A 27,949-nucleotide genomic window follows, 5' to 3' on the forward strand; every position below is an offset into this window, starting at 1 on the left:
ATCATTCTCCAACTGGTATCAATAGGATTTAAATTGGCATAACTTTAAACACATCATGTCCATGGCTCTTATCTGATGTTAAAAGACTTTGTCTCTGAGTATATTACTGTTATTACTCTGCTTACAAAGCTATAATTGGGATCAGAGATAATACAATTAGGCACCATTCAGAAAGGTTTTAGACCACATTTGTTGCATGCAGCATTGTACAGCAAAGGCTTCAACATGCTGATTAGCTGTTGCATGAGAGTTTCTCTTGACATTCACTCAAAATTTACTCCCTTTTAGCTCCACTGGGTAACTATTTGTCTGTATCTGAAAAGGGCTTAATTACTTTAAACTCTGACGACCATTTCTCATTTTCTCAATTATAGCCATTCTAACTTCATTCCCATCTGCAATAAATGATTGCACATCTCACAGACTCACCTCACTCCTCCTCTTCCCTAACATCCTTTTTCTGCCCTTTTTGCAAATGTCCTCAACTGCATTATGGTATATTTTAAGATAATCAAATGCAACAAAAGCTGATGCTGAATTTAGAACTGTGCAAGGTTCTAAATGGGGCAAAGATCCATCAGTGGCTGACTATTTGCCAAAAGGTATAGATGGAACACTATGCCTGGGACAGTGATGCTCTGTAGTCTTGGTGTTGGGTGGCAATAGTGAGACTGAAGTGATGAGAGAGGAAGTCTTATGACAAAGAGGAAGTCTTAAACATCTGATTCAGTTCTTTTGACATCCCTCCTAAAACTGGTAGTTTTGTTGTGGGTAAGAACCTCCCATCTTCCACAGTGAAAACAGAGGCAAAAAATGCATCCAGGTTCTCTGTCATTAGTCCTGTACTAGACCTACAGCTAGGAGAATGGGGATGGATCCAGTCAGCTTTTTCATTCAATCTCACTCAATTGCCTTACTTACTACTGCCCCTGTCTCATAAGGTTTGTCTATACAAGGCCTATGATATCCTTTTGGGGTGGTCAAAGAAGACCCTTCCTCCCTTTTTCCCCACAGCAGAACAACAGAACAACCGGTTGGTTCCAGCCCATAGTTTCCCCACTAAAAATATTGAATTATTGCACCTGGAATTTCATTACTTAGCTCATGTTGGTGCAGATCAATCAGTTTAGAAGCTTGCCATGTTATCTGGAAACCAGACACTTTCCCATTATGCATTTTAAAGATATGAACACAGTCTCCTTCATTCCAGTTCTTTCTCTGCCACAGGCCTCAACAAACTCAGCTTAACCTACTTATGCCTTCAGACTCTCATCTCTCAATGCCACTTTTCACGGTATCATTATACAGACGGGAGACAGTTTTATTACAAGTAATAAATATTACCCGCACTGTTTATGCATCTAACAATTGTATTTATTTTGTGTCACCATCACATCATGAACAATCATAATTGTTTCAGGCCAAATCAAAAGCACTTCTATATTAATATAAAATTTATAGACACTCATTAATTAGACAGGGTAATAAAGGAAGAGCAAATGAATAGCTTTGGAGTACAAAATTCATCCGTAGCAAATTTAAATATTTTAATATCTAAGTCATGGGAAACCAGACATCAGGTCTTTCAATTCCCCTATAACCACATACATAAAGCAAGACTAGGGCAGGGGTGGCCAAACTATGACTTCTGATGAGCCCCTGGAAACTGTAATCAATGGACACCCGGAGAGTCATAGTGTGGCCACTCCTGGACTAGGGGGACACACACACACACATTCTTTCAGAACCCCACATAAACTTACCTATGAGCTGCAAAAGACAGAACACAACAATCTGTCACCAACTTAGTCCAGGTTTTCTCAACAAGGGTTTTGTGAAACCCTAGAGTTTCTTGATGCCTCTGGAAGGATTTCCTGAATGAGTGATAGTTAATTAATATTTTATATATTTAAAATGTTAAATATTTGTTGGCTGATAGGACCATATTTGGTCATGTTGACCCACCCCCTGTCCTGCCAAAATGGCCCATGATAGGCTTGGAGGGAGGTGGGAAGGGGAGGGGCCCCAGGTGGGCATGTACACAGCTATGCTTCCCAACTCTATTCTGCATTATCATGCCACTTCTGGGATTTCTCGAAGCCTGGAGAAAGTTTCAGGTGTTTCTCAATAGTAAAAAAACTCAGGAAAGCTGGGCTTAGCCTAAGCTGTGCATAGATTCTTTTTTCTACCATCACTGTTCCCTATAGAAATGAAGGCACCCATTGCACATGGCAGGCAGTTGTACCATTGTGGTAATATAACAATCATCTTGTGCACTCAAGGAAACCCTGCTGCAAATGACTGCTGTTGCACAGTCTCCAACTATATGTGGGTAGAACCTGACATAAGGTGGTTGCCAAATGACAACTATGCAGTTTTATCACAGAGAGCAATCAATAAATCCTCCTGAGAAAAAGGTGAAGAAGACTCTGGTGGGATCAGCAGACAGGTAGTATCCACCTGTTTCTGAGAAATATGGGCATGCTTCAATCTAAATTATGCACTTTAAATCTACTTTATGGAAGAAGTATTTTTCAAAAATTATATCCTGCCTTTCTGCCCTCATAACAGCCATTAAGGCTGCTAATAAATTAAAACATTAAAAGGTATATAATAAAATCACGTTTAAAAAAACATTATCCTTCCACAGATAATGTGTATTTTAGCTAGAGCTAAAATACCATGTAGTAAGAGCAGCAATTAAAACACCTGTCAAGAGGGGGAATGTCAACTAAAACAAAAAATCTTTACCTGCAATCAGGTGATGGCAACAGAATGAGACAGATAAATCTCAAAGGAAAGAGTGTTGCAGGGTGAGTTTGGGTGACACAATGTGGATAGACAGCCCTCTTCTGAGGTGGCACCTATCTTATCTCAGAACAAGGGAAAAGTCAAAGCAAAGCCCCTGAAAATGCCATTTGCTAGAACTTCCCTCCTTTCCTTTGTTTCTCATCTCAGTAAAATGGACTCATCTATCTATATTATAATATCCTTTCCCCACCACTACCCATGAAAACCAAGAGATCTTGACATCAGGTCATATACATAAACACAGGCAAACAAAGAGTGGCTACAAATTTATAGATGCCCACTTGGCAGCTAGTCAGTTATTTCCAGTGATTATCTGAAACATTTACACTTGAGAATTCTAATAGCATGAGGGAAGATGTGTGCAAACTTGATATGGCGGGTTTATTTTTTTCATCAAAACAGTCCTGAAAATAGAGCTCATAATTAATTTTTAATGAAGATATATCTTCTAGCCACTTGAAACTTCACCCACACAAGGATTTCAGTAGCAGGTCAGCTAAAGATCTCACCAGTGTATTGCATAATATATAAGAAACTAGTAAATTTACCTTAAACTCTTTTAGTTAAGCTTAGTTTTCAATATTTATTTATATATTGATTTATTTTATTTTATTTAGATTTCTATACCGCCCATTTCTTTGCAGCTATGGGTGGTTTACATTGAACATTATAATACAACTTACATGGAATGATATACGCAGAAAGGAATTGTTGGTGTGATTTGTTTTCTTCCATCTGGTGTACTTATGCTTTACCATCATTTGAAACAATTAGATTATGGAAGTTCGATAAAATCCCCGCCTGGGTCCAAGAGAAGGATGCTGAGTGTGATCAAGATTTGGCACAAAAATCAAAATTTTCAGTATGATACCCTAGGCTAAAGCCTAAGACCTATTATGCACAGGGCTGGAAATCCGGGATGGTGGCAGCAGGGCAGCCCTGATTATGCACCTGTATGGGTGGGAAAAGCACGTGGAAGATATTGTTACGAGGAGTTAGTGATGGCCCTTTGTTCTTTCTCACATCACATAGCTTTGTCCCTTCCATTTTGTATGGGTCTAGAAGAAGGCCTTGCGTTTAGCTTTCTGGCTGAAATGCAGCTGTAAGTGGCAAGTATTGCTCATATGTAAACATGCTTATCTCAACCTTTTAAACATGGACATAGGAAGCTGGGTGAAGATTCACATGATCTCAGCTCGTTAACAACAGGTGCTCCATTATAATTGGGAGACATCACGGACCTCTGTTTTCCTTATGAAAAATATGATGTATTGGGAAGTAAGAGATCCCCCCCCCCCCCACCGTTCAGGGCTTTTAGCTGTAGTTTAAAAACTAGTTGTTAGCTGAACACTGGGAGCTCTGTGTAGGTCAGGCCCAGACGCTGCACATCCCTGGCCAGGGGTCACAATTTCTGCTGCTGACTGGGCTCCCAGTGGCTGATTAGAAATTAGGTGAGTATGAAAGGGTGGGATTGGATTTGATGTTGATTGATGTAACTGTGAAAATCTGTGTTGCAATTGCCTGCTAATTATACTAAATAAATCACAACTCATCTACCTCTATACCAGTGTGTCTGTTACTTCCAAATCCTAATAAAAGAACCATTTGCCACTTTGACCTGGCAAAACAACACCCTGCTGCTGCTATCCCAGCCCTGGCTCGGTGCAATGCCCCAGAAGACCCACGACAACGGAACACGGAATCTTCCACGTTTCCTTGGCTGCTATGTGTGCCAGCAGGGCCTGGGTTGGGCCAGCCCCATGCATAAGTGGGGTGGCCCAGCCCTTCCCTCAACCTTGGAGGGATCTAAGACAACCCTGTCAGATCTAAGAGAACTGGCAGTGAGACCAGCACTAAGAGAACGGTGACCAGCCCAAGGTCACGCAGCTGGAGGAGTGGGGAATCAAACCTGGTTCTTCAGATTAGAGTCTAGTTCTCTTAATCATTACAACATGACACCATGCTGACTCTCTGGGAAGAAGAAGCCAGCCTGTTTGTGCAGGGGTCATGCAATTCCAAAAAGAACCGGCTTGCAGCTTGTCCATGACTATGTCTATGATCAGATGTGCATCTCTCCTCTGTGGTGCAAAGTGCAACTTCAGATTGGTTTATCAGTTGCATATTGTTCTTGGAAAGGACAGCAGGGCTACAAGGATCCAAGTTCTGATCACATCCAGATAAGATCACAAGAAAGTGCTCTATGTCAGGCTGTGATTGAAGACTGGAAGCTTCGTTTGGTGTAAAAATTGGTGGCAAATGGCCAACTGGAATAACTCAGGGAAAATCTCTTACCAGCGTGACAAAATCTGAACTGGCTGTCAGTTGCTTCTGGTTGTTGGCCCAAAACTCATCACTTTTAATGTCCTTATAGCCTGGGGCAGAAGGACGCCTGCTTCCATGTAAACCTTCCTGTAATTCAGATAATCTTTTGAGGTTCCACTCCACATTTCTCAATTTTCTGAAGTAAGGTGGGTGTCTACTTGAGTCAAGGGCTTCTCCACTGTGAAGACTTGAGACTTGATTGTGAATCAGAGTTCTCAACATCTGTTGAAGACCCTTTTGTTTGCCCTAACTTTTCGGCCTCCTCCTGTTAGGCTTTCAACAATTTCTTAGCTTTTCAATTGTTTCAGTTATTTTATATTACTCCTATGGGACACTGGTGTTTATTTTTTTTTCTTTCTGAAATCAGACTGCTGCTGCTTTTATCATGCTGTTGCTTTTCTCTTGTATATTTCCTATGGAATAGCAGGGGTTTAAGGGTTTGAACACTGTTCAGTCACTCTAAACTGTCAACTGACTGTACTATGCTGAGAGTGTAGAACATAATTGATTTGGGAAAAAATAAAGAGGCATTTCTTTTGTCCATCAAGTGTGTGTGTGTGTATAAAAGAATTAGGCATTTTCCAGACAGCCTTAATATTCTTCTATGTTACTGGGTTTCCCCCCCCCCCTTGTGTCCAGTTAACTTTGTGAACATCGCACCACTACTGTTCCATTTCTTCCCCTGTTCCTTTTAAAACCAGTTTCCCCAGTACCTTTAATGTTCATTATGAAATGAATTGGAAAGAAAGCTTCTTCCTCAGATGTGAACATTTTCGTTCACTTTGAGGACTTCTTGGCGCTAAGCAGGAGAGAGGAGGTGAGGTGGAGCTGGAGAGGCCATGTCAGATCCAGAGAGGGCCAAGACCGGTGCTGACGGATTCTGCCTATGCCTCTAGCCCCCTTTGTCCCCTCTCCCCCACAGCCTACCCTAAAGGAACAGTTTGCCTTGGGAAGCAAGTCAGTGCTGCTGAGACCCTGGCTCTTGGGGGCTTTTCTGAAAATGGGATGGGGGACAGGGGATACCACCCAATGGCAAAATTGAGTTCAGGACCTCAGAGTGGATGATAGGGGGATGACCAACCCATAGGGTTGAATAGGGAAAGAGAGAACCCATGACAAGTAATTGGGGTGTGGGTGCATGGCAGCTTCTTTGAGTAAGTTCATCTCCTTGAAGTTGTTGCAGGGCTTCGGCACATATGAGAAGAAAGAAAGAAAGAAAGAAAGAAAGAAAGAAAGAAAGAAAGAAAGAAAGAAAGAAAATCCTTAAAAGTGAATCTGAAGGGATGGAAGACCAGGGGAAGAAATGTCTGTGTGAACTAGTCACACCGATAGCGCAGTCACTGGGACCGTCACAACACTGTTGAAAACACAAAAGGCAGCTACACTCTGGAAAACACCTTAGTCTACAAATAGCAGTAAAATAAAATAATCTCTGCAATAATATATTTTGGGGAAATACTCATATACAAGGTTTTCACAGGCAATTTTATGCAAGTAAATGGAGTACTTTAAAAAATATCATACTTAAGCACTGACATTCCAGCCTCCTTGTCAAATTGTTGAAATGGAAACTGGAAGAATGTCAGATAGCAAATGTATCCAATGTAGCTCTGTAGACAGGGAAGGTAAACTGAAATGAAGGGTGGAGTGAGAGGGGAAGAGAACCTTAGAAGTATCCTTGATACAGAATGGGGAGAAATCTGCTGTTTGGGTTTTTGTAATTGTTTCTGCATTTGCAAGTTACTTTGGGACCCCAGTTTGGCTTGGAAACAGTTTAAGAAGCACGTGGATAAAAGGGCTATTTATTTTATTTAATGATTGGATTTATAGGACCACCTTTCTCAGCTAGCCAAATAATTCAATTTGATGTATTTTTTTCTAACCAGGTGAAACATGCCATTTTTTGAAATGATGATTTGCTCCTATTAAATGAGCTGCATTAGATTCTGGAAGAGAAGCTTGCAGAAGTAGTGAGTGAATTCTGGATTAGCTGAAAGCTAGGATCTGATTTGGGTTAGTGATACCCATGCTGGCTGTCATATTTTAGTAAACACTTCTCAATCTGTTACTATGGAAACATGTTTCACTAAGACTCCTCAAGCCTCCAGTCCTCCTTCTACCAGAGGAAAAGGAACTAGTGAAGGCTATCTTGAATAAACCGGGCACTTTGAGAAAGGAAAAGTAAACCCGTTTTCATTTCTTAAACAGCAATAAAAGGCAATTCTACTATTACTACAGAAAGGAAAAAGGCAAACATCCTGCATTCTAACAGATTTTTATTAACTGTTGCTGAAATTATCCTTTTGAAATCTTATGAATAGTCCTGTCATTGAAATGGCAATTTGAAGAGTACTGCAGATCTTAAGCTTAAACTGCCAGCTAGTTGCTACACCAAACTTGTGATTTTTACTGACGCTGATTGGGCAAGTGATTTCACAGACAGGAAATCAACTAGCAGTTACCTGATCTGTTATGGCAATGGCATCATAAGCTGGACCAGTACCAAACAAGAGACTATGGCAACATCCACATCAGATGCAGAATACGTGTCTACTGCCCATGGTTGTTGAGAGCTACAATGGATCTGTCAACTTCTAAAGGACTTGGGCACAGATGTACCACTGCCCATATCACCGTATGAAGACAAAGAAAGGCTGTGAGTCAATGGCAGGCCACAGTTCATGCAATGCATGGGCAGGGCCAGGTGAGATGCGGCCACATTGGCCTGCATGAGTGTGGGCACACTCATGTGGTGGCATAAGTGGTGGGCTCCAGGGCGCCTATTTAAGGGCGCCTCTTTGCTGCTGCAAGTTGCCAAGACAGCTTCCCACGCACCCTATGTTTTATGGTTTTGGTTCAGTTGTGATTTCTTGCCACAGCTGTGGAATAGGGAGCATGAGGTAAAGTTTTGGTCAGGGATCAGTTTGCGTACTGAGACCCTGGTGGGTGGGGGTGGGTGGGAGTCTCAGTAAAAGACTGGCTAACACCAAGCACAACCTTACCTGTCTGGGTAGGCCAGGGACTTGGAGCCAGAAGGAAGGGATGGTTAGATGAAGTGGACACCCGACAACCATTTATCCTTCCTCTTCCCTGTAGAGGAATCAAGGGGCAAGGGACCCAACCCTCCAAGCTTGGAAGAAAGGGGACTCAGGGTGCCCCTTGTATCCATGTCAGCAGCCTGACAGCTACATGAGGATGACTCTCACTTCATGCCGGGCAAACCCTCAGTTATATTGATTAATAAAAGCTGTGGCCTTTATAATGCCAAAAGAAATTGACTCACATCTTGATTGGCCCCTTCACCACCCTGATAGTCAACAAAAGCAGTATTCATATGACTAAGTGAAAAGATGCACAGAGACATACAAAATGCATTGATGTGACACACCATCTACTACACCACATGCAGAAAGCTGGAACCATCAAAGTGGTTTACTGCACATCAAACGAAATGTTAGTGGACCTGATGATAAAGCTACTTCCTGAGCCTAGCTTCCAACACAATTGATGTCAACAAAACAAATGTTTTTAGTCTTATAAGTATGCATGTTTCAAATTCCAAATGATTTCCATGTTTTAATTCCCCCCTCTCCATTCAAGGTGAGGGCCAATGACCAAACCAAATTAGAACATATATTTTGAATGCTTGGCCAGGAAAGTTGTCAACAAGTGATTCCTGGTTAAAAATCTAGATAGAATGAGAGGTAAAATAAATTTCTGGTGACCCACCCAGCACATAGTGCTTATAATTCAAAACAACAGTGCAACACTGTTAACCTTAAAGTAGATATCTAAACTGTGCTGATTATTCTTCATTTTCCATTTCAACAAGATATACCTAGTGATTAGAAATTGTTCCTTAAAATAGTATAATTGGAAGAACATGTTCACCTTTTAAAATGCTATTTATTCCTATTGTTTCCCCTTGCTGCTGCTTCTCTGTCATTTTTCATGATATAAATGATTTCTCCTTCCCCTATTACTCTCAGGGAGTAATGGAGCAGCCAGTAAGGGATCATGATGTAGTGAACAACATTATGCTATGCTGCTGTGTAGCAAACTGGGCATGGCTATGTGCTAACATTACACAGAGCAGATTAATTCAATTGGGACTAAGGACAACACTTCCTTGTTTTTAAAGCAATCATGGAAAGAATGAACTTATCAATGAGATCACAAGGATATCAATTACAAGGATGAAAAAATACAGTAAAATGAAAGCATCACTGCTATGCTCTATATTGCTATTTTAGTGAACAAAAGAAAGAAGAAAGTCTTACACAGTCTGGGAACTGCACACCTCAGGGGCCATCTCTACAAATACAGCCCCCAACAGCTCTTTGTTCAGTAAATTCCAATTTTCTGGCAATCCCTGCCCACAGAGAGGTGAACTTGGCCTTGACCAGTTGCAGGGCCTTTTTGGTCCTGGTTCCAGCCTGGCAGAATGAGTTGCCAGCAGACACATGGGCTCTTACGGAGCTTTCTAAGTTCTGAAGGTCCAGCAAAACAGCACTCTTCCAAAAGGCATTAGGTTGAGGCCAAGGACCACCATCATCATTGAAATGCTCCCCCCCCCAGTAGGACCCTTACTCCCACCAACTTGTGCCTCGTTAATACTGGCACACCATCAACAACCGCCAGGCATGAGAGGGGGAGCTTTATTAGAGTACTTAATGGTTTAGATCAATAAACTTTTAAGACCAATTTATGGATGGGTTTTTAATTTTCCAATGGTTGTGAGCTGCTCTGAGACTGTTAGAGAGGGGCGGCCTATAGAACTATACATTAAATAAGTAAGTATATAAACAAACATTTTAGGATAAATTCATTTTTAAATTTTAAATTCATTTCCTAACTAATTAGCAACTATGTATCCATACCATGGGTTTATTGGGTGATGACAGCAGATAGCTACCAGCCTTTGTGCATGTTGACATTAAGGTATTTTGTGAATTGCACAGAACATTTTGCATATTATCCTTCCAATTGTCTTCCCACTAATGGATAATGAAGAATGCAAATGTCACAGAAATGTTCCATATATTGTCCTGACTCCTGATACTATACATTGCTTAAAGTATATATTGCCCAACCAACATGCACAGTCCCATATGAAGAATGTCTGCATTGACTAAACAATGCCCGTAGGGTCACACATTTGGCACTGCTCACTTATACAAATTCTCCCATAACATTTAGAGACTGCTCATATTGTTTAGTGGTGTATGTTTAATATTCTCTGCTCATGCTGTCTGTTTGGGGACATTCTCTACATCACCATGTGAATTTGCAACATCTTGAGTATTACTGCACATTTAATCACAACATTTATAAATATTTATTGACATCACAAACTGAAAATTAGAGTTAATAATACGAACATCTAATGACCTTCAGGTTTACAAGCATTCTAATTATTAAAAGCATCTGTTATCATACTTTCACCTTGAAAATAACCCAAGAGTGTCTTGAAATGAAAGGTGTGTGTTGACTAAACTAATGTATAGAGACATTTGAACAGCCCTTTGGCTCTAATAGCTGTTAAAACTGCTATGAGGAAAATTGTAAGGCAAGCAGTAACTTTTGGGAATGATTGTAAGTCTTATGGAAAGCTCTTGTCAACTCCAGTACACTTTGTACAAGCAACACATCAACCCAGTACCTGTACTTTGGACAGTGATGGATCTCTTCGGCAACAAGGCCTTTCCAGAATATATTTTCCATCACTTTCTGTGATAGGGGATTGTTTCCATTTTGCCAGCAATGGTAAATGTTCTGAACATTTTACTGTTTTTGCAGTTGATTACTGTCACTTTCATCAGCCAAGTAAAAAGTCACTAAGAAACAAGACTGCAACTTGTATTCATCTTCATTCCCCATCACCCACAGCTTGCTCCTTTCCCATAAGGTGATCATCCTTCTCTGAACTAGCCCTTGTAAGTTTGGATCCTCTCTTGCGTACATATATGCAGCTCAATTTAGTTGAGCTGAGATGTTTATATTTTTCTGAACTGTGATACTGGTGAACTGCTATAATGGGTCTAAATGACTGTAAATAAAGACATACTTATATTTTAAATCCACAAGCATTGTCTTCCTTTCCAAAACCAGTAAATAGTAATGTTTTAACCTGGTCTGAGAACCCTGGGTGACAGGGGATTCAAATGAAATTCAACAGTTGAGAGGAGAGTGGCAAATAAGAGTGGTAGTTAGAATCGTGAAGTTAAAGCAGGTGAAAGGATTGAGGAGGATCCCGAAACAGGGAAGTGGGGGCTCCCAAAGTTGCTGCTGAATTCCAATGGCTTCTGGGTAACCAGTGCTGACAGCCAATCCTGATCATCTGGTCTCGTCTGGAAGACTTGGCTTGGCAGTGGACTCTTTCTTCAATGCTGGGTCAGACCAGTGCAACTTCCTCCTCTGTTTGCTCCATAAGTGTGGAGCATTTTCCCTTGTGATGACAATCCCTTTACTGAAAATCGCAGCGGTGGAACCTGGGAAATGTTCATCGAAAGTCTGTGTTGTCCCATTGAGTTACAATCTCTTTCTCAAGCTTGTTGAATTTTGCCCCCTCCCCATTTGTGGCAAACTTGTATGATGCTTATATTCTTTTATTTCTTCACTGGATTGTGTTCAATGCTAATATGTGGCCTTGACTTACTGTGTCCGCTAGTTCATGCAGCGGGAAGTGGCTGGAATGAAGAGCGGTGACCCATGGGCCAGCAAGCATGTGTACCATGGAGGCAGAGCACATGTGGTGTAAAGGATGGGAGGTGGGGCAGCGTGCACCTATATAAGGTGCCATAGGGCCAGAACCCAGCCCATCTGAGATACCCCTCTGTCTTTATAGCGCAATGCTATAAACCCCCATCTTTAATCCCCAACATCAAAACAATGAAGAGATATTAGGTAGCAGAAGAGGGGGAATCCTCTGCCTGAAATCTTTGAGGTCAAGTCAGTATAGGCAATCCTGAGCTTGATAGACTGACTGACGCACAGTCCTGTAAAAGGCAGCTTCATATTTACAATGTACAATATGTTTTTTTAAATGTAATTGAGATGTATCTGGAGGTATTTGACAGTATCTGCCCTTTACCCTCTGGCAGAAAAGGATTATTTCTGTGATAGGTAAAACCAAGTGTCAAATTAATATCATCAATCACCTTTCAATGTGCAGAGATTGTTAAAAGCAATTGCAATGCAGAAGCAATCAAGATGGAATAATTGTACGAATCATCTCAGAAAGAAACAATTCCAAGATTTGCCTTCATTTATCCACAAGAGAACTTTTGAAGTGAGTAAAAAAGGTTGCTAGTGGACATGTTTTAGAGGAAGAAGTTATTTATGATAAAAAGTAACATCACAAGCTTTCATGTTTATGTTTTCACACCTAAAATAAGATTTAGAACCACACTATTCCTGGACCCACCAGTACTGGAAAATTAATATATTTTATGTCCCAAATATCCTCATATAAATATAATTAAAACACTGACATGTGAATAGTACATCCACTGGGGAAGTAAATGGCAAAACAAATCAGGAACCAATTTCTATTCCAGGGTCTTGTCTAGCCGTTCCAATACAGAGAGCTGAAACTACTTTTCAGCAAGCTATTGGTTACTTGAAACAACAACTTCAAATATAGACCCTGGACTTAAAAAAAAATAAACAAGAAGAAATGCAATTTTGAAGCCATTGAGCAAAACAAAACTTCAAAGCACATAAGTGGTACCTATTACACAACAGCTCCTACAGCTGCAGTGTTGCTTTTAGTTCTGCTTCTCAGAACTGATCTCAAAGTGTTTAGTCCATTAGATGAATCATTAGAGTTTGCTTGGACACAGTATGCACACCAAATCGAACTGATATTGCAAAGAGTTCCAACTATTGCTTTCAGATCCTACTCTCAGCTTGACAAGACATTCAATTTAGGTTCCCCTTGTTGCACGACAAAACCAGAAAGCTGTTGATTTATTTAACTGCTTTCTCTCTCTTCATGGTAGAAACAGAGGGAGTGTGTTGGTTGATAGAAGAAGCAACATCATTAAGAGTTTGGGGCCTTAAAATCTTGAATCATCCCTAGGTAGTGATATGAACTATGCAAAACCAAAAAGGGAAACTGAAACCCAATCTAACCAGAAAAGTTAGGAACCTAAAGGTTGAGCAGCAAAAATATATTTTTAAAAAGGTTTTACAAATATTTATTATATAAAGCGCACAAATTCAGCATATTTAAAACATAGTCATCATAATCTAAAAACAACTCATTTCTAACTGCACATGAAAAAGACAAAGAGAATGGACCAAATGTATTTCAACCCCAAGGAGTATTCCTCAGTGGTCAAATTATTGTGAGGAATGTACTTATGTATACAATCCAAATCAAAAGGCTTGCTAGATGGCAAAGAAAAATCTGTTAGATGCCACTCCAACTAGTCTTTCTAAGGTATCTGATTTGGAGCCCACCTTCTAAAATATGTATTTTCTGAGGCCCCCAATCTCAGCTTTTGCCCAGCTCTGAATCAAGGGTACATTCCCACATGTGTCAGAAAAAGATGGGGTCCCTAATATTTTTTAACTTGCAGGCATCTTTGGAATTCTGACACATTATTGTGGGTGCAGAAACAAAATATCTTCTCCAAAAGGGCTGCAGAAGAAGTGGCTCATTTTCAATCATACATCAAAGATCTTTGTTTTATTGTGATAGCTTTTGCTGAATAGCCAATCACATATCCAATGGCCAATCAGAAGCCTTGCTGGGCAAAAGGCACTAGGAAGGGTGGGTACCATGGTGTCTAAAGGAACCACCTTTGGACCCCTGAATATAAAGCAAATGAAATAATTCCTATAAAAAGTGAAGAAATGCTATTTTCCATTTATATACCCATATCTATGAAATTATTCATATAACATAGACCAGTCTACAGCTGATATCCTTAATGAGTTCCCTTCTAAAATCAGGATTCAGATCAAAATTTCTGATTAAAAAGATATTCTCCATGCCTGAGATAGATCAGGTAGAAGCTTCAATCTATTTGTTTTCAGATAAAATTCACAACTGGTTGATAAATAAAATTTGGTCTCCCAAATGTAATTAGCAAGCCATTAATACAGAATTTACCAAAAAAAATTGTTCCACGTTGCTAATGGAATGTATTCCATGATGGGGCAATTAATATTTGAGGAACTCTTTTCATTTTGGTTAATAAGCAGCTATATTTTACAGGGTTATTATCACAATCTTTTGAAATACTACCCGAGCCAAAATTTTCAGACAAGTAGGGCACACTATTGTGAAATATTTATAGGCCTTGATTGCTTAAATTGCTTTCTGCAATTCCATTTCCTCTCCCCCCCCCCATTTCTAGACATGGCAATAATAGGGGACTATTTCTGCCGAGATTACCATTCTATGAAACATTCCGTAATTCATACTCACTTTCACTTAACACAATAAAGCAATGACTAAAGAAATGTTCTTATACACTATTCCCTTTACAAACCCATTCCACAGAACTATTTTCAGTGCCTTTTCCTTTATATCACTGATTTATTTGATTTGCCTCTAAGTTGAACCAAAGGCCGCTGGAAGCAATTATCACCCATAGAAGCTATGAACCTGAAATCTCTCATTATATTCCTCAGCAAAGTTTTCTTTACACTATATCAGAAATCTTTATCTGTTGTGAAGGGTTTATTTTCTTCAAAGGGAATGCTTTGTCAAAGGCACTGGTTAATTCACTTTCAAGATTTAAGAATCAACATTATTTCTCAAAAGTTGAAAGTAAATCCAAAAGCTTTAAAATAATTTAATTACAAAGTGCTTCTCTATGGACCATAGTAGTCACAGAAATACTGTTCTTTTGGAGGTTACCAGGTTTACTACCCTTGACCCTGGATGATTGCTCCCAATAGATCATATAGATGCAGTTGGTCCTATAGATTCAGAGAAATAAAACCACTCTTGAATTGTTTACTCTTCATGCACAATGACCCTCCCCCTCCCAAGTCCCTGTCAGTTTTCATTACAAAAATGGAAATGGCAAGCCCCAGTATAGCTAGAGTGTTGGAATAGCTTCTGGAAGAGCTTAGGCTTGAATCTCCACTTGGCCATGGAATGTAACTGGGTGACCTTAGGCCAGATACTGCACTGGCCTGCAGGTTCTGGTGTCAAGTGACAGTGTGTTCTCCAAAGTTCAAGAGAGGTTTCCAATGTTCATTGTCTTTCCAGTCCAAAGTCAGGTTTACACAGATTAAACAAGGCAATGTTGGGGATGTGACAGGCTGATCCAAAGGTCAAATTTCTAGGAATCAGTCAAGGCAGTGTCAGCAATTTAGCATCTACTGTACTCATTGCATCCATACCCTATTTCATCTATTGGGAGATGGTATAGCCTCACACCCGCTTTTCAGACACAGTCCTGCAAAGACTCATCTTCACTATTGGCAAGTAACTAGTGTAGTGTCAAAAAGTAAACACTTTTAGGTGTAGCTTGCAGCTCCATTCTCTGCGTCCTTCTACATCATTCTAAAAGTCTATGTGATTTTGGAGAACTTGGAATGGCCAGGTTAAAGCCAGAGAAAGAAGGTGATTCTGCACCAGCTCTTGACTGTAAAGCCTACTATGCCAATCTTCCTGTTGGTTGGCTTCTGTTGATTTTGGGCTGGCTACATAGGCCCCTCCTCCTCCTCTGAGGAGACTTCACCTTCACTAAGGAGGACCTATGGCAAATACATGGTCTCAGCCTAATCTACCTCACAGGATTATGGTGACAATTAAAAATATAAAACGGGGAAAGCTCTTGGAGGAATGGCAGGATAAAATCATACTCAGAAAATGAAGAGGATTTCAATAGCCACGTAGTAGCCTGCTCCTGGGAATATAATTATGACCTGGAGAAAACAGCCACTTCGTAAAATGAATTCAGTGACATTAAATGAATTTACCGCCAAATCTCCATGTATTTTCCAACCTAGACTGGGAAAACCTACAAACAAATAATCAAACTTCCCAACAAATACTAGCACAGCTCTCATCAGCAGAGTTATTTACCATGCTCAACAAAACATAATTTCTTGTGCTGAATATTAAATCAAAACAAATGAAAGGCAGTCAATGCAAAGATAACAACATAATTGTTGCAATATCTGCCACTTTAGAAACAAAAATAGTCTTAATCAAGTTGAAACACCTGCTAATACAATGAAAACACCAGCCGCTTGCTAACAAAATTAAAACGGGCTGTTGACAGAAGTCCGTGGGTGGTTTTACATGACATGCAAAAGTGCTGGAAGTGCAATCACATGTTTATGGGTGTGGATGTATCCATAACCACAGGCAAAGGGGTAACTACACAGTGAAACATGGTGCCCAATGACATCCCTATGTGGGAAATATGACCACACACTTCACCATATGCCACTCTAGCTCTGTAGCACAATACCATCCTCTAGGTCTGCTTCTTTTTCTTTCAGACATGAACAGAAAGTAGCTTTTAATTATTACAAGAGGAAGAAAGGGTGTGGTTTGTGTACCAATTTGATAGTCAGCTAAAGATGCCCACTTCCGGATGGGACTGTGGGATCCTCCAGAATTACAGCTGATCATGCAGGTGCCTTAGCATCGCTTTGACAGTCAGCAGCTGTGTGAAGTGGATTTATTCAGATCGAGAGAGAGAGAGAGAGAGAGAGAGAACAAACTGCTGTTTGGGTTAACCATTTTGATGTTTTCCCAGAGATAACAATTCCCCTGGAGAAAATGAATGCTTTGGGGGGGCAGGTTGTATGACATTGTACCCTACTGAGGTCCCCATCCTCCCTTTGCACTGACCCCCAATCTTCAGGTGTTTCCCAACCTAAAGCTGGCAACCTTATCCCCTGATCTCATACCATTGGCCAGTGGGGGATCTACCAGGTTGGGAAATTCCTGGAGCTTGGGGATAAGGGGTTTGAGGAGGGATTTCAGCATGGTATAATGCCATACAGATGGCCATTCAAATCGGCCAGGGGAACTGATTTTGCTGAGGCAGAGAGCAATTGTAATTCTGGAGATTGACAGGCCCCCAACTGCAAGCCAGCAGCCTTAGCAAGCCTTCCATGCTTCTGCCTTCTCCCCTGCCAGAGAACTTGCAAGGAGTCCTTATGTATATTCCTCTTGTGTTGGCCACAGAGATTTTCAGAAACCTTCCATGCTGCTGACTTTTAAGAGTCAGACCAAATGAGCTATAGGGTGAGTCACAGTCAGATCACCCCAGCATTTCAAAGAAAATAGTTTATGTGAATGGCCTTGGTAAGATTGGAAGCACCATGGCAAAGAGGTGGTAAACCACCCACACTCAAGTTTGAATCTCCAGCATTGTCAGGAACCCTGGGAAAAAGCTAACCATGGATCTGGGACAATCTAACCATGGGCCTTGCTTGGCCAGCAGCAGAAATAAGAGAAGGCTAGGTGACTGTACCAGATTTTAAAACTGAATCCCAGGACACAGGCTTAGAACCCATGGCTGAAAAAAGCCAACACTTAATCAACGCAAAGCAAGATTTTCTTTCATTCAGTGAATATTAATTGTTCTGTTCACTCTCTTAAACACACACCATTTCCCTGCCGGAGATATTTTGTGAATGCAATATTTTTCCTAAATTTGCCAAGATTCTGTTCTAATTAAACAAGGGGGGGATTACATAGCATTATCTTCTTGGAGCCATGTTCATTTAGGCATTGGATTTGCATGAAAGATGCTGATATTACCCAGAAAGTCTGACTCATTGCCAAATGCAATGAATGTAGGAACTTTCCTCCTGCTCCTTACAGCTTTGAAGTTGCAGGATTAATTGCTATCTTATAGCAGAAGTCCAAGCATTTCCCCATTGTGCTAAGTGGCTGTCAGCCCTTGAGTTTACCAGTGCTTCTGCTGAAATACTTATTTGGATGTATGTTAACAGGTTTGTTGGAGTGTCAGCGCAGAACACTTGTGACTGCCTGAAAGACTACAGCCAGAGGGAAGAGCAGGTGTTAAACGCACTCACATTGCTGCACATGCTGTCCTGCTATTACACTCATGGTCGGCTGGCAAGTAGACTCTAAGCCAAGTACTCAACCAATGTATTAATTGGTATGCCTCCACTTAAGGAGATGGGCATTGCCCCCAAAGCACGCTTACTTGTGAGTCCAAATGAAGGCAGCCACTGCAGCCACTTGCTATTCCCCAATTTGTGCTCTGAGCTAGGTTAATCGGCAATTAACTTTCATCTAGCTTTCATAGCTAGATGCAGCTTGTTTGAACCCAAGCAACGCCAATGAACACATTGTAAGCAATCTGCTGGTTTTCAGTTCAATCCGCCCCCCCCCCCAGCTTTTTTAATATTCTTGGTCAACATGTCCTATACTAATGAGATCAAAACAAGCCATGATACTTCCAGCAGTATACAGAAAGCATATTGGAAAGGCAGTGTTCATTACAGAGAATCTGATGCGAAGTGAAATTAAGAACCCGGCTGGCCATTTTGGCAAACTTCCAGATCAAAGTCAAGCTTGTGCCCCTCCCCCCTCTTATCACTGCCATCTGAACAGGACAGCAGGATATTTAGCAGAAGTATGCTCTTTTTCTAGCACTTCTCACTGATAATGTGCATGCATTTCCTTTGCAGTAAAAGGTAACTCCAAGCAGAATTAAGAGGGAACAGCTTCTGGTTTCATCCAGCAGTGGCATTTCTTGGAAGTTCTATAAGAATACACTGTATTGAGCTCCTCTCCTTTGAGGATCTAATGGGCAGAGGGACTAAAATTGAACAGAAACAATGCAAAGATGTAAATCCATTAGCATTTGAAGGGGATAATGCATTAGATTAGACCATTTCACTATCATATAGCACAGGAAAAAAATTGATGTGAAAACCATTTATCTAAACCCAGAAGTATAGAATAAAGTACCATAGCCTCTAAATTGACCCTCAATTCCCTGTTTGGTATAACTTAAATTCCACAGGAAATTAACATCATGAGGAACAGCAATGTTCTACTATCTGTTGTATCCCAAAGCCCACCTGAAGGGAAAAACAGAGGGAGGGGGTTTGCACTGTGGTACCTGATACACACTATATCTGAGGTGACAGAACAGAAAAGAAGATGGCAGGCTACTGCATACTAAGTAAAGAGCCCACATATACCCAGCAGACAATGGGATGAGGGGGGAAGCTTTGGCCCCAAGAAATCAAAGCCATTCCTGGATTCCAGGAGGAGGATGGGGCATTATTAATAAAAACTGCTGGAGCTGAAGCTGCTGCTACCACTGATATTGTTTCAGAGAAGGGATGGGTCTGGGAGCTCACAGAAAGGGCCCTCTAGCAATTACAAGGGACAGTTTCCCAGGCTTTCCCAAAATTGCATCTTCATAGAATCATAGAATGATGGAGTTAGAAGAGACCATCTAGTCCAACTCCTGTTCAGTGCACAATCAGCCTAAAGCAGCCCTGACAAGTGTTTGTCCAGGTGTTGCTTGAAGACTGCCAGAAAGGGGGAGTTCACCATCTCCCTAGGTAGCCGATTTCATGGCTGAACTACTCTTACTGTAATCCCCCTCCCCATTACCATCCTGTATTTTCCTGCCTGTAAGTTAAACCATGAGGTGCTTTGCTCCTTTCTAACAACAATATTGCCCAATATTGCAGAAAGGGGCAGGGGCAGGGGCAGGGGCAGGGGCAGGGGCAGGGGCAGGGGCAGGGGCAGGGGCAGGGGCAGGGGCAGGGGCAGGGGCAGGGGCAGGGGCAGGGGCAGGGGCAGGGGCAGGGGCAGGGGCAGGGGCAGGGAATGTGTGTATGTGTTTCTTTGGGTGGGAGGGAGGTTTGGAAACCAACAGGTAAAGGGGAAAACAGGAGGGGGGAATAGAGGCTCTGTGTCTCTGTGTTTGTGTATATGTTTGCAAGTGAGGGAGGGGGAGGAAACAAAGAGGAGGATCGGAAGCCAATAGGTAAGTGGGGAAAAGAGGGGAATGGAAATGTGTCTCCTTACGTCGTTGTGTGTGTTTTCAAGAGAGGGGGCCCTGAACAAGTAGCCCTAAAGCAGGTAAGTGTCCCACATGCCCTCTGAGAGTCAGACAGTCAGTAGTTTTTTTTTTTTCCTACATAGCTGTTACGAAACATGCATGGTACCATGCAACAGGGAAATAGCTTCCACAGCTGTGTAGTAATACAGCAATTTTATATAGATTTTTTTTTAATGAGCACATTGAGATAATGGTATTTTAACCGAGAGTATTCAGAGCCCAGCTGCTAACCAGGTAAACTTTTTAAAAATCATACTTATGCATATATTCTTCCTAGTTCTGAAAAAAAACTATTTTTAATCTTTAAAGCTTTAAATGCAAAGCATGATCTGTTTCATAACCGAGCATTTCACACTGAATCAATGTGAAGAATAAAGGTTAATACTTTCATGTCAACAATGCCCTCTCTATACGTCGTGGCAAGGGCAATCGGATAGTTTCCTTATCATACAAATCAAAGGCTCCTGTCAGTCTTCCAAGGAACAGAACCAATTGAGAGTAACAACATGTCCAGCTTGTTCAGACATCAAATGTTAACAACTACAAATCTGCACTTATGGGACAGCATAGAACAGTAACAAAAGGAAATATAATTGAGGCAGATCAATAAGATTCCCTAAACAATTTGCTCTTGGTTTTCTGCTTTTTAATTTCACTGTTAATTTATTTTCTTTCTCTGCTTCCTCCGGCTTTGTCATCTGAATAGAGGAAGGAAGTTGCTAGTTCATTCTCACAGAGTTACAAAGGAGGATTAAAGATTAATTTTCACTTGTCAACTGCGCAGCATCTAATTGGATTTAGAACTGAAGGGACAGTTAAAAACCCACATTAGCTAAGTGATTTCTTGAAATTCCATAGCCAGTGTAGTCATGAAAGACTGAACTGGGGAATCAAGTGTATGTTACACTTCAAATGTTATCTTTGCAATTTTTTAAACCTCTCTTTGTGTAATTACTGCAGCCCCATGGATAGACAAACTAATGAAGCAAAGACCTCAATTCGCTAATAGCAGGCAATAAAGGAGATAGGGTGGAGGGAGTCCTCCCCTCCAGTGAACTCCAAATTTGAAATTCAGTTCTATATTTCCCCAACCTTTTGAAATGCTACCTGAGCCAGTTCTATATTTTGTTAAAGGAGGATCACAGAGCAACCATAAGGTTAGTCTGTGAACAGCTTTGTATGACAACTAAACTCCCCAGCAGTGTAATGCCGATAAACTCTATTACTTACCTAGAACACTTAGCATTAAAATTATATAACAATATAAAACAAAAGAGAAAAAAAAACATTAAAATGGGATCTGTAAACCAGTCCTCGAGCCAGAATCAGACCATTTTAAAAAGCTGATATGATCAAAACCCCTAATTAAGAGCTGGCATGAAAGGATGTACTTTGGCCTGGCACCCAAAGGAAAGGAAAGGAGGCACTAGGTGAGCCTCAAGAGGAAGTGCATTCCAACAACAAGCTGCCATCACAGAAAAGTCTTTGTCATGTAGCTATCACCTCTCAAGGCAGGGGCACAGAGGTGGGCTAGATAGTTCATGAGGAGATGGTTCTTCAGGGATCTAGATAGTCACCACTGTAGGGTGCCACCCATACCCAGTGGATGTAAGCCTGGTGCTGGAACAGTGCAGCTTGATGGGTCAGAAATGTGCAAACCTAGCAACGTGCCTGGAGGTACCTGAAACCTCATTTGGCTGACCTCCCACCCCAATGGGAACATAACTCTCTGCTAGAGCCACAAAAAACAGAGAGTACCTGCAAAACCAAGTCTTTGGGACTTCCTGGAATTAAGGGTGGGGAAGACAAGAGTCATGCCTATGTTCTTTTTCCTGACTGGGCAGAGATGATATGCTACCCTGTCAGTTTGTTTTATTAATAATCCTCTCCAAGGTGAGAGAGAAAAATACATGCCTCATCTGGTTTTGTTCTCAAGAAGATTGACTTAGGTTTGAGCTACAGCTTTCTGCATCTAGCAATACAGTTATCTCAAGGATACAAGCAACGGACCCAGGTGGGTGCAAAGACTAAATGAGCAAACTTGCTAGAGCTAAGCAGAACTGGGTCGCTGCCAAGATAGGAAATTGCATGGGGACCGCATTTCTCATCCAGCACAGTGTAAGAGTGTGAGCTGGCACTCAGGAACTGGTTCTCACAAGTATAATACTCTGCATAGGAGGTTACATCTGGATTCTGACAGACTTCTTTTCACATTCTTTTAAGCCTTCTGAAAGAGGTCTCCAAGCTGTCCATTACCACATCCTGTGGTGATCAATTTCATAAGTGATGCACAGTGGGCAGAAATCCTTCCTTTTATCTGCTCTGAACCAACAGCCATTCAATTTCATTAGATCAACTAGAAATTTTCTTCTATCATGAAAATATAAAAGGTCATCAGTCTTTCACAGATTACAATATGTCACTGGGGAATTGTGCAGCATTCAAATGACTCTGAAAGGCATCTCTAGCTACAATTAGTCTTGTGCTTGAGGAAAAACAAAACTATCCAAATGAACCAGATTTAGAACTATCACTCTGACTAATATATCAATTGTTACACATGCAGATTCCAAAAGCAGCAAAACCAGGCCACCCACAGTTAAGGCCATAGACGTCTGCCTACTCAAGGGACTCCTGTGGATAAATAAAAGATGGTTTTGGAAACTAACCAAAAGAAAAATACAACCACCATGGAAAATTTGATGAAAACTGAATATAATCCAGGAGCAAAGAATGATGAGAATCAGAGGCAGACTAAACATTACAAGCAACGTAGGTTGGGAAACAGGTGCCAGACTTGACTCACTGTCATGCAGAACAACTCATCTCAAGAAGTTTACTCACCCTAAAAAAGTGCTCTGTTCTGCTTCAGCTTCCCTGTTTTGGCTTCCAGTTTCTCTATTTTGCCTGCAGAAATGGCTGTGGGGAGGATATATGAAGCCAGATAAAGGGGCAGACAGCCTCCCCCTTGACTATTTCTGCTGGTGAAAATGGTGTGGGAAGGAAACTGGAAGTCTCTCCCCACACCCACAGTGCTTCAGAGCCCAATAGTGTGCTTTTTAGATAAGTAAAATGTTTACATCAGGGGTAGCCAAACTGCGGTCCTCCAGATGTCCATGGACTACAATTCCCATGAGCCCCTGCCAGCGACTGCTGGCAGGGGCTCATGGGAATTGTAGTCCATGGACATCTGGAGGACCGCAGTTTGGCTACCACTGTTTACATGATTTATTACAAGTGACAGCAAGTAGGGTCAGACACCCAAGTCCCAAGTAGTGCTCCTCATCTGTTTCATTGTTTTCTTTTTTCTTGTGATATTTCTAGGCCACCTCTTCAGAGTCCTGCTGGAGGTAGATTACAATGAAAACCAAGTCACAATACTAAAAACAGGCTGTTAGAAAAAAGCTGTTGGACATAAACAACTGAAATGCTTCTAGAAAACAGAGGCAGACCAATTAAAAGCTGGTTATATATAATCCCTAATTAAAAGCCTGGGTCAGGCACCAAAACATAAGTAAAGGAGGCATCAGGTGAGCTTCAAGAAGGAGATGCATAAAAAAAAATGCCATCTCTCTAGTTGCTGCCTCCCTCACCTCCAAATGCAAGAGCACAGAGAACAGGGCTTAAATGGTGGGCTGGACACTGTGGGAGGAAAGTCTAGCTTCTACAAAACAGAAAAATCTACTTCTAAAGTGCATTATCCAACGTGTGTGGAATGGGGCTTAGTTACAGTGGGAAAGAAGAAATAAATCTGCTCAGAAACTTGAAAGTTATAAACAAGACTCATGGAAAGAGAGACTTTGGGGAACCAACTGAGGCTTCCAAATGGTTCTTCCTACTCACAACCCCCACCCCTAGTCCGTTAAATATACATGGCCAAAGAATATTTAACTGTGTTGCAAAGATGCTTTAAACAATACTTTCATTGTGTTTTAATACACTATTTCTGTCCTAATGCACAGGACTACGACTTAAAGCTACTGAATCATCTCCATGCCGTTATTACACACACAAGACAGACAGTGGAGATCTACAGTGATGAGGAAGACACTAACAGTTGCTAAACAAAAGTTATTGTTATCCATAAAATACCAAGATGTATGTACTGTTAATAAAGCCAAGGGATTGTCAAAGTGTACATTACATAGATTTGTATGATAAAAAAGGGATAACAAACACACTCTTCTCCGAGGCAAAGAATACTTTATCAAAACAAAGGACAGAGGAAAAATAGTATGTCGCCTCTTTTTAAAATTATGCAATAAATCTACAAAGCTCCATGATTAAGTGTTCATTCTGCAATACACATTGCTTTAGTGAGAGTTTAGGGAGGACATAGGAGGCAGGGATTCACACATAATCCTTTGTTTCAGAAACATGTGATGGTTCCTTAGGAACAACTCTACTTCTGGTCTACTTTGGGGGAGGGGACAGACAGAACCACTCAGCTTATTCTGTGGAATTTTTGAGAATAATGGAATTATTCTACTGTCTGAGGGCAGGAGTTCCACCATCAAACTTACCTGGAACTGGGGGGGGGGCACTGGGTGGGTGGTGTTCATCCAGCTGAAGGGTGGAGCAAATACAGCAAGCCCTACCCAGGAGCAGGCAAGGAAGGTCCAAGTGGACCACATCAAAGGGGGTTGTGAGTGGGAGACACTCTGGGCACACCTGCCACACTGGCCAAAGAAGTGGCAAGGATCTACCCCTGAATCAGTACTACATATGAGGTTGGCAGCATTCTTGATCCTTTCAAGCCAGCACAGGTCAGAGGAGAAACCATCTAAGGTAGCAGGTGAGAGAGGGGTGCAGGAAGAAAAGATTAGTTCTGGGAACCCAGCCACCTCCATTATTCAAGTCGCTTTCCTGGGAGATGGGGATGCCTTGCCAAGGGAAGATCCTTTAAAAGGCCGAAAAAAGGGCAGCCAGTGCAGAAGAGCCAGACATCTCCTGTGAGGCTGGAGGAGATGAGTGAGGGGTGGGAGAGAGCAGGAGTGCCCATGCATTCAACTGTGGCGAATCTAAATTCTCCCCTCTTTCACAGGTCTGAGGCTTTCTTGCAGACCGACCCAAAAAGATGCTGAAGGGTTCAGATCCTGCGCTCTGGCTCATAGTAGGCAGAGTCTGCCATCTACCCCAACCAGATTCTATAATAGAGTGCAGAACATGAAGGCACTAAAATATTTCAATTTAACAAGATAGCGGCAAAGCGAGGGAGGCCTAGCGTAACTTCCATTAACTTCCCCTTGCTTCACGAAGGTCTGAAATCCCCTGTCTGGATCAGAAATCTTTGTGCTATTTCAAATAGTCCTACTCTTAAACAGGCCTCCCCCATACTAATATGATGCTCTCTGATATAATGCATCAGACCTGCAACTGGGTGCCTGGCACAGCTAAACCCTTTCACTTTCTATCAGTCTTCCCATATGGTAAAATATGCATTTCTTTTGTAACATTAAGATCTTTTCATTTTTGGATATGTTTTAAAGGAACATAAGAGATGACATGTTAGATCAGGCCAGTGCCTCATCCAGTACAGCACTCTCTGTTACATAGTAACCATCAGGCCTTTGAATATCTGTGGCAATATCTTTGAACTCCCCAGTGAAGTCTGAAGTAGTATCTCTGATTGATACTTGAAACTTGACCATACAGGGAATAAATGGAAGTAGCACCAAACCACTATTCACGTTCTTAGAATTTACAAGCAAAGGAAAAAAAATCTGGGTTCTACTTACCACCGTGAAGTTCATAACTTTCAGTATCCAGATTGTCATTGCTAAGTTAACGATCATGGTAACCAGCAGCAAGAGGACAAAGAAGTATAGGCACCTCTTTCGCCAGCCATAAATTCCTACTGGATAAAGTTGAGGGTGTTCAGGTCTTGGCAGATTATTTTGCTGTGTTGCCAGTATGTACTGTTCTCGTGTCATCTATTGAAAATGGACAAAAAAGAGGGGGGGAGTCTTTGATCATTCAAATAAAGGTACAGTTTTTCATCTTTACAGCAGTGGTCCAAGAGTTTGAACATGGGCTGTACTAGACATCTCCTGTGGACCTTTCAGACTGAACCCTATTACAGAAAGATGTTTTCCCTCACTTTCACCATGGATGGCTGCTGGTGTTTATTTTTGTTTTTGTCATTCTGCACATTCTGAATTTTCTCCCTTCAGTGATAAGTTTTCTTTCTGGTTGCCAAAGGTAATTCAAAGGTGATTCAAAGACTTAGAGATTCCCTCATATTTCCCCCACCTCTTGCCACCCCTCAAAGGTCACTCCCCCACTCACATTGAGGTTGTTCTGTGAACCTTCTGCCATCTTCCCTTTTTTATTGTTTACAAGGTCTATTACCCCCTCTTAAAAAAATTAATAAGCAAAGCAATGTGCTTACTAAGAAAGTTCTGGCTGTGCAAGTTGCATATTTATTGAATCTATCTAGAGTTTCCAGCCCCCACCATCTTACTGTATTTATAATATTTCATCTTTATGAAGTGACACTGTCAACACGATCTTCTCATTGAGGAATTCCTACTAAGCTTCAAAGGAAGCTTCCTTTATGTGTTAGAAAAACAAAACAGTGTCTTAAGTACTTTGGGCTTCTCATTTCCATCTCAGCTATGCCAAGGAAAATAACAGCAGAAGTGTTTAGATATACACACAGAATGGAAAACCTATACCATCCATTAAAAACAAGCTCACATTAAGCAAAGGTTGGTCTTCACAGTGGAGGAGAGTCCCACAATTCTGACCCACAGCTAGTAGTTTTTCTTACAAGAGTACCATGTTTCATGCCTATGGTAAACATTTGTAGTAATATATTAAGAGCAATATGTTTGGTTGGCTTATATGTTTTCCCATTTAGCAAGTATGTAACAATTTAACAATGATTTTCTTTATAGCTATTTTCCCCAGCTCACACTTTGATGTCCTCATAAATGATAAATGTCTGCATATGGATACATATATCAGTGCCATATTGCAATTATTGAAATGGGAAGACTAGATTAAAAAGATAAAATCAAATGAATCAATGAATCCTAGATACATTAAAGTCCATAGGAATCACAGTCCTTGTGCCTCTGTTTTAGTTTATGTAAAGAAAATAGAAGTGAAAGTTTTAAGTATAAAATTATTTCCAGAACACCCCTTCATATTAAAGATATGAAAAAATATATTTATGAAAAAAGATATTTATTTTTTTCTATATCAGTGTCCTATTACTTGCTATGTATTTGACTCAAACACTGAGAAAAGAATTACAGTCTTCAGGAATGAGTTTAGACAGCCTCATACTCAGCTTTCCCTCCCTCTTCCACATGTGTTATAACAAAGCCCTACCACCCAATGCTTTCCAATATTACAACTTCCTAACACATTGTACCTGCAATTCTGAATTGGTCTATGGAATATGGATCAATAGATTGACAAAATGAAACTAGGAACAGATCAGTGGGGAGTGCTCCACAAACCCAAAGGGAGTTGATAGCAGGGTTGCAGTGTGCCAATGAAGACGTAAATCCTTTAGTGCTAACATGGCTACAGTCATTTATTTTTTGCTTCCCACAAGGGGGTTTGGCCTAGCACGGAAAGGAGCCTGACCCCATCAGCCATCCGGTTGTTTAGCCTGAGGGTCTATGGATGCCCTGAGGCCTGCTTCATCCCAGCTGGAAGAGCAGGCCCTCCACATCCGGATTCCCTCACTGGGAAGCGACCATATCAGGGCTCACCAGGCATCCACCTCACTTTGGTACCCCTAGGTTGCTTGACTATGAGCC

General features: G+C 41.2%; 1 protein-coding gene across 8 annotated transcripts in view; it reads right to left on the reverse strand.

Annotated features, from left to right (window-relative positions):
- Positions 1 to 27,949, reverse strand: part of SGCZ (sarcoglycan zeta) — a 629,523-nt gene that overhangs the window by 228,461 nt on the left and 373,113 nt on the right. For all 8 annotated transcript variants that reach the window (XM_077302072.1, XM_077302077.1, XM_077302076.1 and 5 more), the window contains one exon: positions 25,913 to 26,107. In XM_077302072.1, the coding sequence (XP_077158187.1) occupies positions 25,913 to 26,107 (195 nt within the window). The remainder of the gene's footprint in view (positions 1 to 25,912; positions 26,108 to 27,949) is intronic.

Source organism: Paroedura picta, chromosome 10 (assembly GCF_049243985.1).
Source record: "Paroedura picta isolate Pp20150507F chromosome 10, Ppicta_v3.0, whole genome shotgun sequence".
Lineage (NCBI taxonomy): Eukaryota > Metazoa > Chordata > Lepidosauria > Squamata > Gekkonidae > Paroedura > Paroedura picta.